The sequence below is a fragment of the Ailuropoda melanoleuca genome, chromosome 2 (genome assembly GCF_002007445.2).
Source record: "Ailuropoda melanoleuca isolate Jingjing chromosome 2, ASM200744v2, whole genome shotgun sequence".
NCBI classification, from domain to species: Eukaryota; Metazoa; Chordata; class Mammalia; order Carnivora; family Ursidae; genus Ailuropoda; species Ailuropoda melanoleuca.
In genome coordinates, this window is record NC_048219.1 from 17,172,218 (window position 1) to 17,192,555 (window position 20,338).

The 20,338-nt window shown below is 37.2% G+C and overlaps 1 protein-coding gene across 1 annotated transcript in view; it reads left to right on the forward strand.

Moving 5' to 3' along the window:
* RLF (RLF zinc finger) overlaps nt 1-20,338 on the forward strand; it is an 86,243-nt gene that overhangs the window by 47,460 nt on the left and 18,445 nt on the right. The window contains exon 6 of the mRNA XM_002927560.4: nt 16,208-16,344. Coding sequence (XP_002927606.4) covers nt 16,208-16,344 — 137 coding nt within the window. The remainder of the gene's footprint in view (nt 1-16,207; nt 16,345-20,338) is intronic.

The following is a 20,338-nucleotide window of genomic DNA, read 5'->3' on the forward strand; positions in this document are numbered from 1 at the left end:
CAGCAGAGTACCTGTTGAGGTCTTATGAGAAATAAGACCTGTTGGGTGGGGAAAAGGGAAGTCCTTGGAGACTCTAGTACATTAGAACTTAGATTTGAGGGACGCTTGGTGGCTTAGTCGATTCAGTATCCGACTCTTGGTTTCAGCTCAGGTCATCATGATCAGTCAGGGTCATGGGATCAGGCCCCACATCGAGCTCTGTGCTCAGCGTGGAGTCTGCTTGAGATTCTCTCTCCCTCCCCTCATCTCTTCCGCCTGCTTACATGCACTCTCTCTCTTAAATAAATAAATATTGAGGCGCCCGGGTGGCTCTTGGTTAAGTGTCTGCCTTCCACTCAGGTCATGATCCTGGGGTCCTGGGATTGAGCCCTGCAATCAGGTTCCCTGCTCAGTGGGTAGTCTGCTTCTCCCTCTCCCCCTGCCCCCCCCCCCCCCGTGCACGTACTCTCTCTCTCAGAGTCTTTTTAAAAAATAATAATAAATATTTTTTTAAAAAGAAAGATTTGATGCAGTAGAAAGGAAGGTTTTGAAAGTAGGAAGTAAAATGACTGAAACAGTGTTTTAGGAAGCTTAGAGGATACATAAGGTTTAGAAGAGGTTGCATTTAGCAGGAGAAAGAATGGGACTTGCTGACAGGACAGAAATAAGAAGGTAATGTGTAGAGACGCTGTCAAGAGACTCATAAGGCCTGGGAGACCAGAATAATGGTAGTGTTCTACTAACTGACTAGAATGGCAGAGGTGTGGACAACAGGGAGGACTTGGGAGAATAATCGGCTTTGTTTTATGTATGATCTGTCCTGGTTTATTAATAATAAGAAAACAAAACAGGAATCCTTTTTCCCTGAAGTTACATAATTAATTCCTTTCAACAAATTTGTTGAGTTTGTAAGGAACAGAGTTAGAGGAAATGTGATTTGATTCTCTACAATAGAGGTTGGCAGACTATGGCCTGTGGGCCAGATCCACCCAACTGCATGTTTTTGTAAATAAAGTTTTACTGGAACACAGTCATGCCCATCTGTTTAACGTTTGTAGCTGTTTTTACTCTACAGTGGCAGAGTTAAGTAGCTATAACAGAAACTACCAGGCCCATGAAGCTGAAAATATTTTATTTCTGATACTTTTTTATAAAGAATGTTGGCCAGCCCCTACTCTACAAGAATCAGGTTTTCCAGTGTATAGCAAACAGTAAATACCATTTAGTGTAACCCTCCATGTTTTTACCAGTGATGAAACTGAGGCCAAGATGGTAATGTTTCCAAGGCCCTCCCTGCATTAAACTAATTAGAGAGTTCAAACCCAGGTTATAACAGAGATCTTGCTTCCTGGCACAGTACAGTACAACTTATTTCCAGTTGGTAAACATGATGAGCCATGTTCAAATAGGAAACATCTTAGTGGTATATCGTTCTGTTCATAGTTATACATTTATATACAGGTGTGATTTAAAACAGTTTTATGATGATTGGGATTAATTAGTTAAATACACCAATGTAAAAACATTTAGCAGACATCATAAAATTATTTTAAAAGGAACACTGCTACCATCATAATTAGTCTCTTCTCCAGTTATGTTTTTCTTTTGCAACTGACAACAGAATTAAAGAGCATTTTTAAAATTTGCTTTGGAAAAGTACTAATGAATCAGATGTTCATTAATTGGAGTTTAAAATCAGCATATGTTCTAAGGTGACAGAATTCTGTACACATTTGCCATCTACTTCAACTGATTCAGGAGGAGAGTCAAATTAACTTGAGCAACAGCTGGGAATAAAAGTACTTGTATGTTGGCTCCTGTGGGTATCACTGTAATGGGTGTGTGTAATAGGAAACCTCTGCTGGGGAAGATTTAGCCAGACACATACAATTAAGATTAATTGAGGGGATCAGCTTGAAAGCCAAAATTCAGAGCCCCAAATTCAGAACTCAGTGGAATCCTCAAGTTCTAGTTTCATTTAGAGTTGAATGAGATGATATTGCTATTAATTTTACATAAGAAAGGTTTTTAATTAAAGTTACAGACGTGGCCATGGCCTAGTGTCCCATGTGGATGTTTCCTATATTTTTTTCATTACTGAAAGAAGAAATCTTTGCAGAGATCAAGTTTTCCACGTATAATAGAAGAATAAACACTTGTATTATTATGAAGAGCCAAGAAATCTGTCAGTAGAGCTCCTGGCATAGTTAAAATAGGAGTCCATTTCATTTTTAATCCCTGAATGAACTGTATCTCCAGTGTCTAATGTTAATAGACATAGCAGGAGAGGTTTGTTTCTTGATGGGGAAATGAAAAGACAAACAGGTCTTAATTTACTCACTAGTCTAACACTGTTGGGAATTGACACAGTCACTAGGTATAGATGATAAACAGAGCAAATACATTTAAACAGGACCCATTGAGAATTCAGTTTGGGAGTAGAAGAAAAATAAACAGGAGCATAGAAATTTCAGGTGTAGCTTAAATAAGAATCAAGATTAAGATGGATCCTGAACAAGGAATAATAACAAAGTATATAATTAAATTTAAAATTAAAATCTAAATAATTTTATACTTTATTATATGGGAAATGAATGGTACACTCAAAAAATACATTAAAGGTCAAAAGGCTGTATGAAGAAATTGAGGAATTGCCTATTTAAATATTTTCTCTCCTTATTTTCTCTCCTAAGAGTTCTTTTATTTTTTTATTTTTTTTTTTAAAGATTTTATTTATTTATTTGACAGAGATAGAGACAGCCAGCGAGAGAGGGAACACAAGCAGGGGGAGTGGGAGAGGAAGAAGCAGGCTCATAGCAGAGGAGCCTGATGTGGGGCTCGATCCTATAACGCCGGGATCACGCCCTGAGCCAAAGGCAGACGCTTAACCGCTGTGCCACCCAGGCGCCCCCTAAGAGTTCTTTTAAATGGCTTTGATGAGATATCTTCCTAGGTGCCCCTGTTTTAAAAGTCTATTATGAGGAACAAATTATTTGCATTACGCCTCAGAACTGATCAGGAAAATACTAGATGGAAAACCGCTAATCTAGAGAAAGATAAATGATAAAATATTTTGTAATGGCACTGGCCAGAATACTATTTTACCTTGGTAGCCTAATCATGAAAATAAGAAGGCAGATTCCTGCCTCTGCTCACCTTCTCTTATGCCACTTGGCTACCTGTTACACCATTGGTATTTAATTGGCTGATTATTATGAAAGTCTTCTAATTGCATCTGCTCTTGTCCCCACAGTTCATTTTCTACAATATCCAAGGTTATCTTTTTTCTTTTCTTTTAAAAATAAAAGTAGACATTGGGATGCCTGGGTGGCCCAGTTGGTTAAACATCCAACTCTTGGTTTTGGCTCAGGTGGTGATCATAGGGTCATGAGATTGAGCCTTGTGATGGTCTCTGTGCTCAGCACAGAGTCTGCTTAAGATTCTCCCTTTGCACCTTTCTCCCATGCTCTTGCATGCATGCTCTCTCTCTTAAATACATAAATCTTTAAAAAAAAATAAAAGACACTTTGTTTTGAGATAATTTTAGATTCACATATTATTGTAAGAAATAGTATAGACTTACTTTCCAGTCATTTAACATATATTCATTGGAGGACTCAGCCACTAGGGATACAATAATGAAAAAGACGAAAGGGGAAAAAAAGACAGTATTCACCTCTAAGAATGAGAGGGAGAGGTCTGAGTTGGAAATTAAGAGATCCAAGTCATCAGCATTTGAAACCAGAGAGCGAATAAGATTAACTTTTTCAGAGTCCCAGAAATTAGCTAAAGGCTTACTACAATCCAAGGAGGTTTTATCCAAGGAAAACAGATGAATCTCACTAAGAACAGTGAAGTTGGTGGCATTTTAATTTTCCATACTTCTCATGTCCTCCCCCAGCTTCACGGTAACCTTGAAAACAAACACCCTCAAAACTACAGTAGCTATGAAAATCAACAGCCTAGCAGCCAGCTGAGGAAGCAGAATGGATTTTGGAACTCTGCAAAAGCCTAGCCCCAGAGAATTGTCAGTATTTTATCTTTCTGGCATCTTCTGAAAAGCTCCATTCTCAAGACTTGTCTTTATTTGACTCACAGCTCACCATGGCAAAAGCTTTGTCCTCAGTGTATTTGTCAGAAACAATCAGTAGTTATTGTTTAACATGACAGTTTTCCTCAGACAGTTGTCAGAAGAGGCATTACCAGTCAGGCTAACAAGAGACTGCCAAAAAGATTAAAAAGAAAAACTGGGATATGGGATGACCATAGGGGATTTTGAAAACCTCTGATATATTCCTGGAATTACATAAGGTAATGTGCATGTACAGGGCTATGAGTCTGGTGAGGAATGACCGAAGATGGCCCTAATCCCTCACCTCTTGTATACCTTGAGACTCTGCACAAGTAGGAAATGAAGGCAAGGCAGAATTTTAAGCTGCCTACTGAAATACTGAAAGTATGCCCCAACACACAGAGCTGCTTGGCAAAAGTAGGGACTTACTTATTCAGACATTTAAGTAAATCTCGAATATGTTGGACATGTAGCTGACCATTGAGCTAACCAAGCAGAAACTGTAGTGGCCACAAATATGACAAAGAATACAGACTTGACAGAATTATTCTAGGAATGCCACTAAACAAAACAAATAGTAACAGTAACAAACCCTGAAGAGGTGGGGGAATCTGATTTCCACAGTTGCCACAGTATATTACTTAAAATATCCACTTACCACGTAAAGAAACATGATAGTCCATGCACAGGGAAAATAGCAGCCCGTAGAAACTTTTCCTAAGAACACCCAGATATTGGACTTACTAGACAAAGAATTATAAATCAGCTATTACAAATATAGTCAGTTCTTGTCATTTGTGGTAGTTATGTTCTGTATAGTGACTGCAAACACTGAATTACCAAATACTGAAACCATTGCTCCTAGGGGAAGTATGTGGTTAGGTTCCTGTAAGGCTCTGGTCACTGATGAGTATATAATTCTGTTCTGTGTGTGCTTCTGTTAAAGACTCCTCATTTAATATATATTGTTGATTCATTAACATTGAACTCACAGCCAACAGCATGGTAATTCGAGCCTGAATGAAGCTTATCTAACACATGCATTTTTTCCATGAGACACATCAAAGCTTCTTGTGCTTAGACAGCACTTCACTACCCTGGGGGGCTATTTTAAACAGGGAAATCACCAGTGAAAAACATAAAAACACAAAGTGCCACTAAATAGAACATGAAAAAGACACTTGTTAGAGAGGAGAACTGAAACGAGAAGGCAGAATGTCACTTCGGCCTTACCTGGGAACATGCACACCAGAGGACTTAAGTTTTTCACCACTCTGTGCATGTTCATGAATGCCCCCGAAAGCATCATGAGTGGACTTTGGAAGTCAGAAATACATTTTAGCAAGTAGTCAGATTTGTGAGTACAAAATCTGTGAGTAATGAAAATCAGCTGTATATTCAGAGAACCAAAGGAACCATGTCTAAAGAATTAAGGGAAAATATGAGAACAGTGTCTCAACAAGTATAGAATAGAGAAATAAATACAAATTATAAAAAGAGTCAAAGGTCTAGAATGGAAAAGTACGGTAATTGAAATTATTTTGCTGGAGAGACTCAACATCAGATCTGAATTAGTAGAAAAAAGAATCCACAAACTTTGAAAGAGGTTGATTGAGATTATCCAATCTGAGGAACAACTGAGCCCCAAAATACATGTGCTGACAGAATTAAAGGGGGAAATAGATAATTCAAATATAATATTTGGAGACTTTAATACCCTACTTTCAGTAAGGAAAGTTGAGATGAATGATGAAAGCACAACGTACCAGAATTTATGGGATGCATCTAAAGCAGTGCTTAGAAATTTACAGTTGTAAAATGTCAGTCTTGAAAAAGAAGGTCTCAAGTTAAAAACCCTACCATCTATCTTAAAAACTAGAAAAGGAAAAGCAAAGGAAGCCCAAAGTGAACAGAAGGAATGAGTAATAAAGATTAGAATGTAGGTAAATGAAATAGAGAATACAAAATCAGTAGAAAACAGTAATAAAGTTGGTTCTGTGTAAAGTTCAACAAAATTGATAAACTTTTAGTTGGACTGAGAGGAGGAAAGAATAGTCAAATCACTAAAATTAGAAATGAACGAGGATATTAGTGACCCTACGGGAATAAAAAAGATGATACAGGAATGCTATGAAGAATTAAATACCATAAAATTAGATTTAATTAGATGAAATGGACAAGTCCTTAGCATTTTTTGTTAAAGATTTTATTTATTTGACACAGAGCACAAGCAGAGGGAGAGGAAGAAGCAGTCTCCCACTGATCAGGGGGCCCCATGTGGTGCTCGATCCCAGAACCCTGGGATCATGACCTGAGCCAAAGGCAGACACTTTAACCGACTGAGCCATCCAGGCACCCCGGACAAATCCTTAGAATTGATACAAACTATTAAAATTGACTCACAAAGAAATGGAAAATCTGAATATACCTATACCTAGTGAAGAGATTGGTAATTTAAATTTCCCACAAAGAAAAACCCACATCCATGTGACTTCAATAGTGAATTGTGCAAAATATATACCAGAAGATCATGAAGTCTTGCAAATAGTAGAAGAGAAAGGAATGTTTCCAGACTCTTGCTGTGAAGCCATCATAATCCTGATAATCAAAACCAGACAAAGACATCACAAGAAAGAAAGCTATAGACCAAAATCCCTGAAGAATAGTGATGCAAAAATCCTCAACAAAAAATAGCAAACCAGGGATGCCTGGGTGGCTCAGTGGGTTAAGCATCTGCCTTCACCTCAGGTCATGATCCCAGGGTCCTGGAATTGAACCCCATGTCAGGCCTGCTGCTCATACGCACACTCTGTCACTCTCAAATAAATAAAATCTTAAAAACAAAACAAGCCAAATCCAGCAACCTGCAAAAGGGAGTATATTCTTTAATCAAGTGGAATTTATCACAGGAATGCAAAGTTGGTTTAAATCCGTCAGTGTAATACACCACATTAATAGAATAAAGGACAAAAGCCACACGGTCATCGCAAGAGAGGCAGAAAAAGCATTTAACAAGGTCTTACACCTTCCATATTAAAAACACTCAACAGGGGTGCCTGGGTGACTCGGTCAGTTGAGTGTCTGCCTTCGGCTAGGGTCATGGTCCTGGAGTCCCAGGATCGAGCTCCATGTTGGGCTCCCTGCTCAGCGGGGAGTCTGCTTCTCCCCCTACCCCTCACCCTGCTTGGGCTCTCTCTGTGTCTCTCAAGTAAAAACACTGAATAAATTAGGAATAGCAGGGAACTTCCTTAGCCTGATAAAGGGTATCTATGAAAACCTATGGGTGACATATTTAATAATAATAAATTCAGTGGTTTTTTTCCCCTAACATCAGGAACAAGATGGGTGCTTTTGCCACTTTTATTCACTATTGTACTGGAAGTTTTAGCCAGGACGATTAGGCAAGAAAAGGGGAAAAAAGGCATCCAGATTGGAACTATCTCTGTTTGCACATATTATCTTGTATAAAAATAATCCTAATAAGATCACTATACAAAAATTACTTTATTTATATACATCTAACAGTGAACAACATGAAAATGATGTCAAGGAAACAATTTCAATAACACTAAAAAGATTACAATAACAACAAACAATAACATTAAAGAGAATAAAATATTTTGGAACAAATTTTTAAAAGGAAGTGTAGGACATAGCCACTGAAGACATAAAATGTTGAAAGAAAGTAAATAAATGGGACAACATTCTGTGTTTGTGGATTAAAAGACTTGATATTGTTAAGATGGAGGTACTCTCCAAATTGATATATAGATTCAGTGCTATCTCTGTCAAAATCCCACCTTCCTCTTTTGCAGAAATTGAGAGGCTGGTCCTAAAATTCATGTGGATATTCAAGGGACCCAGGATAGCCAAAACAATCTTCTAAAAGAACAAAGTTGGAGGGACACCTGGATGGCTCAGCCATTTAAGCATCTGACTTTTCATTTTGGCTCAGGTCATGATCTCAGGTTTTGAGATAAAGCCCTGCATCAGGCTCCATACTAGAGGCTGCTTAAGATTCTCTCTCTCTCCCCACTCATTCCCCTTCTCTCTCTTAGAAAAAAAGAACAAAGTTGGAGGACTCACACTTCACTAAAAAGTTAGAGTAATAAAGTCAGTGTAGTACTGGCCAAAAATAGGCAGAAACATCAATGGACTAGAATCTAAAAATAATCCTTCACACTTAATGACAAATGATTATATGCATACCAAGACAATTCAATGGGGGAAAGAATAATCTTTTCGATGAATGAGTCTTTGACAACTGGATATCCACTTGCAAAAGAATGAAGTTTGACTTTTAAAACTATATATAAAAATTAACTCCAAATAGATCATAAACTTAAATATAATAGAAAAAAAAGTAACATCTTAAAATACAAGAATAAATATTTAAGCCCTTGGATTAGGCAGTTGACATTTGACACCAAAAACACGAGTGACAAAAGAAAAATATTTCATCTAACTCCATCCAAAGGACAGCATAAAAGATGGGAGAAAATATTTGCAAACCAAAAATCTAATAAAGGACTTGAGTCTAGACTATATGAAGAACTCCTACAAGTCAACAATAAATAGGCAATCCAGTTTTAAAAATGGTTAAAGGCTTTTTTGTTAAATTAATAGACTTTTTTTTTTTTAAGCAGAAACGTTTTAAGAAAAATTGGAAAGTATAGAGTTCCCGAATATATCTCCCAAACCCCCGGTTTTACCTGTTAACATCTTGCTGTTAGTCTTGTTACATTTGTTATACTTGGTGAGCTAATATATTAACTAAAATCCATAGTTTAAAGTTCAGTCTTGGTATTACACATTCTGTGGGTTTTAACAAAACCCACATATAATGACATGTATCTACTATCACAGTGTATACAGAATAGTTTTACTGCCCTACAAATGCCCTGTATTCCACTTATTCATCCTTTCCTCTCTCCCCACAAGCCCCGGGCATCCACTGATCTTTTTACTGCCTCCACAGTTTTGCCTTTTCCAGAATGTCATATACTAGGAATTATGTAGTATGTAGACTTTTCAAATTGGCTTCACTTAGCAATATGCATTTAAGGTTCCTCCATATCATACTTTGTGACTTTATACCTCCTTTCTTCTTCCCTTCCCTCCATCCCTTCATCACTCCTTTTGCTCTCTGCTTTTCTTTCTTTCTTTTTTTTTCTTTTCTTTTTTGAGAGAGAGAGCATATGCTTGTGAGCTGGGGGGAGGGGCAAAGGGAGAGAGAATTCCAAGCAGGTTCCATGCCCAGTGCAGATCCCGAAGCAGGGCTTGATCCCATGACCCTGAGATCATGACCTGAGCTGAAATCAAGAGTTGGACGCTTAACCAACAGAGGCACCCAGGCATCCCTCTGCTTTTTTTTTTTTTTTTAAACAAACCAAAGTCCATGATTAGGGCTCAGTCTTTGTGTTGTGTTGTACATTCTGTTATGTGATGTTATTGGGAGTCTAGTTCTGCTTATTGTGTATGACATTTTCTGGAATGACTGGTGTATTTGTGCTTTTTATAGTTTGGGATTGTGAACTCAGTTTTGGTGGGGTGGGTGGGAATAAGGAGTGCTTTATTTCAGAGAATTGTAATAGGCCTTAGTTAGCATATGTCTCTATAAATCAGTTTTATCTTTGCTTCTACCAGGTGATTCAGAGATGTTACCAACCAGAACTTTCTTTTTATTTTATTTTATTTTTTTCTCATTTTGGGGTTTTTAGACAACAGAGTAGTAGTATGGCATATTCCAAGTTGGAAGGACAGGTTATAAATGCTCAGATGTTTTTTTATCCCAGCAGAACCCAGGATGAAATTGCCATCACCCATTCTCTGAGTTTTTAGCTCTTTAGGAGTTCTAACTTTATGCAGAAGGTCTCTCACTGCCAAACTTCCTGTCCCTTGGTCCACGCTTTATCATCTCCCATCCGTGAGTTGTAAAACACAAGCCTCTTCATGAAATTAACAGTGATCCAGCAAGTTAGGGCAGTTGTCCATTCACACTTAAACACTTTTTCCCCTTAGTGATTTCTTTTATTTATTTATTTCTAAGATTGTATTTATTTGTCCGAGAGAGAGCACAAGCAGGGGGCAGGGTAGGCAGAGGGAGAAGCAGGCTCCCCGCTGAGCAAGGAGCCGGATGTGGGACTTGATCACAGGACCCCGGGATCATGACCGGAGCCAAAGGCAGATGCTTAACGACTGAGCCACCCAGGCGTCCCTGAGCCAGAGACAGCACTTTATTCCTTATGCTGAAAGTTTTGATTCTTCTAAATACAGATGCCATTGATAGTGTTTATGCATGATTTATATTTTTGTGTCATTAAGCTTATCAGATTTTGTTATGAAGTAGATTTTGGTAAGGAAAAATCTGAGGGAACTAGTTAGGATTTTGAGAAAGCTTAAGGTGTGGAATGAATGTTCCTGACTAGTCTTTCAGGTGCTTTTAAGTTCTTGGCTGGTTCTGCTCACTGTCCTTCCATTTCAGTTCTATCCTTAGAACTACCCTTAGAAACAAAACAATCACATGTCCTCCAGTCTCCTGCTATTGTTAGCCTATATGGTACGTTTATGGAAATTGGCAAAAAGTACCTCCTCTTTCACATGGTTGACTTCCAGAGGTCGCCCTTCTGTGAGGAAGAGCCTCATGCCAAAACTTAGGGCTTGGCAGGCTGATTGAATCTCAGCGTCCATTAACCTCCTTAGCTGGTTATCTTTGTGTAGCATGAAACTACACAACTCTAGGGCATGGCCTTATTTAGATGTCTTCTAGTGTGCAACTGCACTCTGTCCGGAGTCTCTAACCTTATTTAATCCAGCCTTTTATTCACTGAATGCTAGCTAGCTTTAGTGGTAAATATCATTCTTTACAATTACATCACATAACCTTTCCCCTCCTCCTGTATCGTGATTACTCTCACATTTATCAGTTTGCTCTTTCTGGCTTTTTTTTTTTTTTGGGCCATCCCTGCCCATATACATCTAGACCCTGATATCCCCCCAAGGGCTGTTTTCCTTGAAGTCTTCTTTGCTCACTCCCGTCCACATGAATTTTGTCTTCAGTCTATCCCACTTACTTATCCTGCAGTCACTATGTTATTTATCTTGTGGTTATCTTTTATTACAACAAATATTTATTGATGTTCCCCCAGGTGCCTAGTACCATTGTAGGCACTAAAGATACAGTGGTGAATAAAAACAATTTTTCCCCTTACAGAACATATATTCTAGGCAAGATGGATAGTAAACAAAGACTTAATTATTTGATGCATGTGTCCTACTCGTCTTAATAGCTATAGAATATAAACCACAGGGATATGAATCATATTTAAGAATGAAAAAATTATTTCAGTCCTGTGCAGGTATTTCCTAGATACTCATTGAAGTTCTCAGAAGCTTGTCAGTGACCTCATTTTAATTAACAGTAGCTGAAAAGTATTTTATGGCATAAATTTGGTTTTTAGTGTGTGGTCTTAAGGTATTTTTTAGAAAAGTTTGGAACCAGTAGTATAACCACCTTACTATTGAAGTGTTAAAAGTATGTCATTTTAATTTACTGGATTTTTCTATTTTTTATTTTCCTGTTTATTTACTTTTGTTTCTTTATCATAACTTTTTTTCCTCTGTATTCAAGAAAATACAGGTTTGGGGGGCAAAATACTAATACTCTTTTTAACTAAAAATGTTAACTGAATGCTTACATAAAACTGAATGTCACATAAAGACCCTAAAGCAGGCGCTAAGTGGGATAAAAGTGTGAGATAAGATATGGGACCAGCTTTCAAAGGATTTAGGATCAGGGAGAGTAGGTAGCAGATTGAAGGATTCAATTTCTTAAGATTTTTTTCATTACTTAAGTGAAAGTGAAAAAGAAGTCTAGAAGGATGCCCCTTTGTTAGTAGCATTGGTAAGTACGTGCGAGGCAAATAGGTTCTTGAATTTGAAGGTTGTACAAAAACCCCACTATAAACTAGTCCTATTTTCTTCTTTTTTAAAAGATTTAATTTATTGAGAGAGAGAGCTCGAACATACGCGTATGAGCAGGGGGGAGGGGCAGAAGGAGAGGGAGAAGCAGGCTCCCAGCTGAGCAGGGAGCCCCACATGGGGCTCGATCCCAGGGCCCTGAGATCATAACCTGAGCCGAAGGCAGACACTTAACCAACTAAGCCACCCAGGCACCCCCAAAGGTAGTTTTAAAATACTCTGTACATCCCCATTGTAGCAATTAACATACATTGTAATTCTCAGCAATTGCCTGCTTCCTCATTATTATCTGTGACTCAACTGTGAGATCCATGAGGGCAAAAATCAGGCTGGCCTGTATCCCCAGTACTTAGTAAATACCGCTGCTTTGAAAGACATGTACATTTTAATTTTAACGTGGCTGTTTTTTTCCTGTGGATTTTGTGCACAGAGGATTTTGGATATCATTTATAAGACCGTGCTCTTGTCCTCAAGGAATTCATAGTCTAGTTGGAGAGCTAAAGTTGTTAAAAGCTCAAAACAAGAAAATAATAAAAAGGCCAGTGTGAGTCACTAGTTCAGAAGTTGACCCAAAGTGGAATAAAAAATAGCCCAATTAAAAATGTTGATAAGATGCTGTGAATTCACAGCACGGCAAGAGATCTTGAACACTAGAGTCATCTTTAAGGAAGACTTCGTGATGAAAAAAGATTCCACTAAATGTTGAAGGATAGGGAGGATCGGCTTGTGAGAGAGGAGAGCTGTTTGTTTAGGTTTATTATACACTAATGGGTAATGTTAATCTGTAGAGTATTTGTAATAAATGCAAATAATAGAACTGTATATGCCTTATAAAATAATGTGGATTTTTCATATCATTTCCTCCTCCCCCATCATTTTAGGTTAGTGTATTTTGACTTGAAATCTGTATTTCTAGTTTACTTCTCTTTTGTCCCGTGTTTTCTTACCACTTTGGTTCCAAGGTGAAAGCTCCTATCTCTGAATTGTACCCCTTTAAAATATAAGAGCTTCCGTGTAGGAATAAAATGAGATTCATTTTTCATTTTGTTTACTCTTCTGATTATTAGCCACAGTTGACCGGAGACGAGAAATAGTCTCTTCTTAGGCTCATCTTTTACTTGTGAAGTAGAAATAATACTGCCTGCCTTGCCAATTTTACGTATTTATCATGCTGATAAAATGAGATAATACAATTATCTCATTCAAATTACTTGAAAAGGATAAAAAAATGTTCTAGAAATGCAAGTTGTATGTTCTTTCCATTCTAATTTAAATGTCTAACTTAGTTTTTCATGTTATTCCTCAGTGTAGAGATGTGATATTGCTGTTTCATTGCAGAATCAAATTTTAGAATTCTTGGTTTTGGACAGGAGCTTGAACATGGCCTGGATGGTAGATGGCTGCTCTGGAACAGCTGTTTTCACTTGCTGTGGAATTCTCATTTTGGTCCCTCAGTCAGGTCCATTTTAAACTCCCTGGGGTGGGCCTTTTGTCTCTGAATGACCTTTCTGACACATTTAGCTGCGAATGAGGTTATGGTTGTTTAGGGCATCAGTAAAATTCCATCTTCATTAAATATGATGAGGTCTTTTTTTTTCCCCCCTTACCTGAAAACTGAATTTAACTTTAGGCTTTTAGGCTTTAACAACTTAACTTTACCTCCCAGTACTCCTTAGATAGAAATTTGCATCAAGTGTGATCTTGCATCTGAGAGTGATCTTTTGAAATGTTTTCTGGTATTCTTAAGGTTTACTTTTTTTCTTTTTCTTATTTTTAAAATTTATATGTTTCATGAAAACAGTTTTTAACAGCTCTTTTAACATGCTCCCTATTAGCCAATTCCTGTTAGAACATATTTTTTAAGACTTAGATGTAACTTTAATAGGCACAGATACCACATTTTTATTGATGTATAATCTACATATTAACATTGTATTATTTCAGGTGTACAACATAATATTTGATATTTGTATATGTTGTGAAATGGTAACCAAAATAATTCTAGTTGTCTGTCACCATACATAGTCACACATTTTTTTTCTTGTGGTGAGAACTTCTACAATCTATTCTAACAACTTTCAGATATGCAACACAATATTAACTATAGTCACTATGCTGTACTAAATGAAACATATTACATTCTTATAATAACTCCATGAGGGAAGTCCTATTATTTCCATTTTACAGATGAGGAAACTGATACATAGAGTTACTGAGAAGTTATGTGACTTATTGAGGGTCACACAGCTAACAGCTATAGAGTTGAATATACACCATCTGGTTTTAGAATAATTGCTTTTAACTACCATACTGTACGGCTTATTACATCATTGCATTGTCTTTGAAAACATTAGAAAACAGAATCGTATGAGGGTCACTTTGTAAACATGAATATTTCGCCGTCATTAAATTTGATTCATTTACTCCATTCATCAACACCTACTCAGTCTTTTTTCTTTTTTTTAAGATATTTATTTATTTGAGAGAGAGAGAGGCAGCGAGAGAGGGAACACTAGCAGGGGGAGTAGGAGAGGGAGAAGCAGGCTTCCTGCTGAGCAGGGAGCCCAATGTGGGGCTCGATCCAACGCTGGGATTGTGACCTGAGCTGAAGGCAGACGCTTAACAACTGAGCCACCCAGGCGCCCCATCACTCTTTTATGTGTTTCAGACACCAGTAGGTGCTGAGTTTTGAGCAAGGTATTGATAGCCCCTGACCTCATTGATTTTACATTCTAGCAGAGAAGAGAAACGCTAGTAAGTTCTTCATCTAATGATTGAATTGCAGTTGTGATAGATGTTACATAGGAAGAATTAAGAGCAGAGTTTTTGTATGTGGGTTTGTCCTTTTTTTAATTGAAGTATAGTTGACTTTTAGAGGAGTTGTTTTTTGGTGTGTTTTTTTTTTAATTGATGAGAACAGAATTTTTGGTGGGGATTCTGAAGTGGGCTTAGAAGTGAGAAGATTCTATGAGAAAATGGCATTTGAGCTAAACTTTGAAAGAAGCCTTTCTGTGCCTACCTGAGGGTATGACTAAAATTAGAGACTTAGAACCACCTATTGGAATTGCATTGCACTTTGGAAGAGATGAGCTAACTCTTATATACTTCATTTGCCCTGATATATGCTTCGTTTTTCCTGAAGTTTAACATTGTTTTGTACATTTGGTGTCTGGTATAATTAACATTTATAATGCTGACACATAGACAAATGACAGAGAGATTATCATTATCCTTCATCTTCTTTATTAAGATAGGGAAGTGATAAAATAGAGTTGAGAAAGAGTCTTTAGAAGTCTTATTCTCCTGTTTTATTTGTATGTAAAGAGAGCCCCAGAAAATTCTGATTTGCCCGGAGGTGGTTTTAAGATTTCTATAAATAGCATAAATGAAAAAGATGTATTTCTAAGTGTTTTAATTGTTGGAAAATTCACTTACACCAGCGACTTTTTTTCTTAACTCTATGAGAAAGTGATATGTTACCAGCATTTGAATTTAAAAATTTTTTAACCAGCCTCTGTTAGCCTTACTGGCAGTAAGGGTAAGCCTTGTATTTTTCTATCTGTAACTAGAGTGACTTGAATAAAATGAAAGAGAAATAGGGGTGCCTGGCTGGCTCAGTTGTAGGAGAATTCGACTCTTGGTCTTGGGATCGTGAGTTCAAGCCCCACATTAGGTGTGGAGATTATTTAAAAATAAAATTTTTTAAATAAAAAAAGATGGTACTTCAGGTGAAAATAATCTGAAGTTATTATGTATAATTTGACTTATTTATATGGTAGCAGTGTTCATGAATGTTTTTTTTTTTAGGTAGGCTCCACACCTATTGTGGGGCTTGAACTCAGAAACCCTGAGCTCAAGAGTTGGATGCTGTACCAACTGAGCCTGTCAGGTGCCCCATGAATAATATTTTTTTTTTTAACTGTACAAAAATGTTTTTATCTGCATTGGGACTGCAGTGGAACTTCCTTATAGTGTCTAGTCTCTTCTCTTTAGTATTTTCTTATATGAAATATTCCAGAAGACTCAGCCATGAGTTAATAGAAGAAAATTACATCCTTTTAATTGCCTCATCAATTATCAAAGATAGAAAACGTTAAAAGAACCTTTATACTGCATAACAAAATTTACAGGAAAATCACCATTTTCTTTTTGACTCCATCTTCTCATTTTTGGTAGATTGCAAAGGTCGACTGCAAGGAAATACTAGACATCATATGTAATCTGGAATCCGAGGGTCAGGATAACACAGCATTTGTTCTTTGTACGACTTACCTTACCCAGCAGCTCCAAACTGCAAGTGTATATTGTTCTTGGTAAGTATATTTACTTTCTATTTTCTTTATTTGTTCAGCACAGAGTGTGGCATTTAGAGTTTATGTAAAACATTGGCTTACTTCAAATTTAAAGCCTAACTGATGACATGTGAATTAAATCTTGCTTAGAAGCTAAACCATTTAATTTAAAATATTACTGGTTTAATCTTTTCCCAGAAGAGTCCAGAAATAAAGAGAAGGTAAAAGTTGGAGCTCCTCTTAATCATCTTATAGAGGGTTGTCTGTTAACTTTAATATATTTTGTCTTTGAAGATAAAATTATGGCAACATGAAACAAATTGCTGTTATGTCGTTTTCCTTTACACTTATTATATCTTCTGGTAGTCATTTCTCCCCTCTTACATGGAAACCCACTAAGTATGTAGGTTTCTAGGTCACCCTTTCACTAGAGAAGGAAATCCATTTGAGTAGTAATCTCTTGCAACTTTAGTACTATATAGCAGAATTGCGCTATTTTAGTTTTAATTCAGTTTATATCTTATTTGCCTACAGAGTACTTGGTTGCTAAAAAGGAAACAGTAAGTGTAGCCCATGGTTCTTTCATTCTAACTGTATGGAATGTACTTAGGCCAAAGGCACAGACCTGGTACACAGGAAACCTCTAGAATGTAAGACTGTCAATAAATACCATATTAGTAGTATGGATAATGCTATGGGATTTTAGAGAAAGGTGCTCTCACTGTATGTTTAAGAGAGGTGTCAAGGAGGAGGTGTTATCAGCGCTTTAATTCAAAGGATGGGTTGGATTTGCATGATTTTGTTAGGAGGAACCTTGAGCATTTTAGAACCCAAGGATGGCTTGAAGTTTTGAAAATGAGCATTTTGATTACAGGAAAACCCAGCAAAGCCTTTTGTGTACTTTAACCTTCATTGATCTCCTTTTGGAGCTTCTGTATGTATTTGTACGATTGTATCATTACTAGCATTGTATGCTACTATATTTCTTTTATTTACTGTATTATTTGTGTACTATAAATTATCTTACCCAATCCTCATAATTATCATTGTGCAGATGAGACAGTGGAGGATAGAGGAATCCGAGAAGTCTTATGATTCCCCAGGGTCTAAGGCTAAAGTGATAGAGCGAAGATTCACATCCAGGATTTTTGACTTCTAATCCATTGCTTTTCTTTTATGGTTGTTTTCTTGGCACAGGGCCAGACTTCAGATAGTAGTCTTCTACCGCTGAGTCCACTGTGCCAGAGTTATTTATATCTCCTATGAGAAAGGCTATAGCAGAATAGGGAGTTAAATATATTTTGTAATAATCATTATGGGCATTTTGTTAAGAAAATAAAAAAGAGGTGCTACAAATAAAAAGAATTAAGTAGCAGTGAGGGTTTTGATCATTAAGTAGAGGAGGGTTTTTTTCATACATTACAGATTAGAGATTTTGGCCTCAGTAAAGCCGGTGTACTTCTTGAGGAACAAACCCCAGTTTTTCTTGTTAACAGTTAATTTCTTTGCCTATAATGAAAAAGTATCTGCTAGTGATAGCTAGATTTTCAGGGCAAAGAAATGTATTAAATCACATATGGGATGTGTTATAGGTTACGGAGATTTTTTTTTTTTATGTCAGACGTACAGTATAACGATTCAACAATTCTATACATTACTCAGTGCTCATCATAATAAGTCTATTCTTAATCCCCTTCATCTGTTTCACCCAACCCCCCTCTCACTTCCCCTGTGGTGACTACCAGTTTGTCCTCTGTATTTAAGAGTGTTTTTTCATTTGCCTCTTTTTTCCTTTGTTTTTTTGCCTCTTTTTTTTCTTTGTTCATTTGTTTTGTTTCTTAAATTCCACATGAGTTAAATCATATGGTATTTGTCTTTCTCTGCCTGATTTATTTCACTTAGCATTGTACTCTCTAGATCCATCCATGTTGTTACAAATGACAAAATCCCATTCGTTGTTATCACTGAGTTATGTATATCATATATATATGATAGATATATCAATCACATCTTTTTTATACATTCGTCTGATAGACACTTGGGCTGCCTCCATGTCTTGGCTATGATAAATAATGCTGTAATAAACATAGAGGTGCACATATCTTTTTGAATTAGTGTTTTTGTGTTTTTTGGGTAAATACCTGGTAGTGGAACTACTGGGTCATATGGTAATTCTATTTTTAATTTTTTGAGGAACCTTCATACTGTTTTCTGGAGTGGTCGCACCAGCCTACATTCCGACCAGAAGTACCTGAAGTTTCCTTTTTCTCTACATCCTGGCCAATACTTGTTATTTCTTGTGTTTTTTATTTTGGCCATTCTGACAGGTGTGAGGTGATATCTCATTGTGGGATTTGTTTTGTCTTGTTAATTTTTTTTTTTTTTTAAGAGAGCGAACACTCAAGCGAAGGGGAGGGGCAGGGGAGAGAGAGAGATCCTTAAGCAGGCTCCACACCCAGCATGGTGCCCAGTGTTGGGCTCCAGCTCATGACCCTAAGATCATGACCTGAGCTGAAACCAAGAGTCGGAACTCAACTGACTGAGCCACCCAGGTGCCCCTCATTGTGGTTTTGATTTGCATTTCCCTGATGATTAGTGATGTTGAACATACTTTTCAGTGTGTCTGTTGGTCATCTGAATGTCTTTGAAAAAATGTCTTTTTGTGTCCTCTGCCTATTTTTTTTTAAAGATTTTATTCATTTATGTGTCAGAATATGATATAGAGAGAGAAAGAGAGGGAGCAGGGGGAGGGGCAGGCAGAGGGAGAAGCAGGCTCCTCACTGAGCAAGGATCCTGATGTGGGACTCAATCCCAGGACTCTGGGATTATGAGCTGAGCCAAAGGCAGATGCCTAGCATTCTGAGCCACCCAGGCATCCCCTCTGCCCATTTTTTAATTGGTTATTTGTTTTTGTGTGTGTTCCATTGTATAATTTCCTTAAATATCTTCTCCCATTCAGTAGCTTGTCCTTTCATTTTGTTGATGGTTTCCTTTACTGTGCAGGGGTTTTTATTTTGGTATAGTCTCAATAGTTCAATTTTGTTTTTGTTTCCCTTACCAAACGAGACATATCTAGAAAAACGTTTCTGTGGCTGATATCAAAGAGATTACTGCCTATGTTTCCTTCTAGGAATTCTGTGGTTTCAGATCTCGCATTTAGGTCTTTAATCCAGTTTGAGCTTATTTTTGTGTATGGTGTAAGAAAGTGGTCCAGTTTCATTCTTTTGTATGTAGCTGTCTGGTTTTCCCAACGCCATTTGTTGAAGAGATTGTCTTTTTCCTAGTGTATATTCTTGCCTCCTTTGTTGTAGATTAATTGACCATAAAAGTGTGAGTTTATTTCTGGGTTCTGTATTCTGTTCCATTGATCTGAGTGTTAGTTTTTATGCCAATATCATACAGTTTTGATTACTATAGCTTTATAGTATGATCTTGAAATCTGGGGTTGTGATACCTCCAGCTATGTTGCTCTTTATCAAGACTGCTTTAGCTGTTTGTGGTCTTTTATGGTTCTATGCAAATTTTAGGATTATTTGTTCTAGTTCTGTGAAAAATGCTATTAGTATTTTAATAGGGATTGCACTGAATGTGTAAATTGCTTTGGGTAGTGTGAACTTTTTCTTTCTTTTTTTTTTTTTTTAAGAGAGTGGGAAAGGGGGGAAGGAGAGGGAGAGAGGATCTCAAGCAGGCTCCATGCCCAGTGCAGAGCCCGACAGAGGGCTCAGTCTCAGAACCCTGAGATCATGACCTGAGCCAAAGTCATGAGTCAGACGCTTAACTAACTGAGCCACTGAGGCGCCCCGGGTAGTGGGGACATTTTAACAATAATTGGTTTTCCCAACTCATAAGCATGAAATCTTTCCATTTGTTTGTTTCATCTTCAATTTCTTTCATCAGTGTTTTATAGTTTTTAGAGTACAGGTCTTTTACTTCCTTGGTTAAATTTATTCTTAGATATTTTATTCTTTTTGGTGCAACTTTTAAACGGGATTGTTTTCTTAATTTTTCTTTCTAC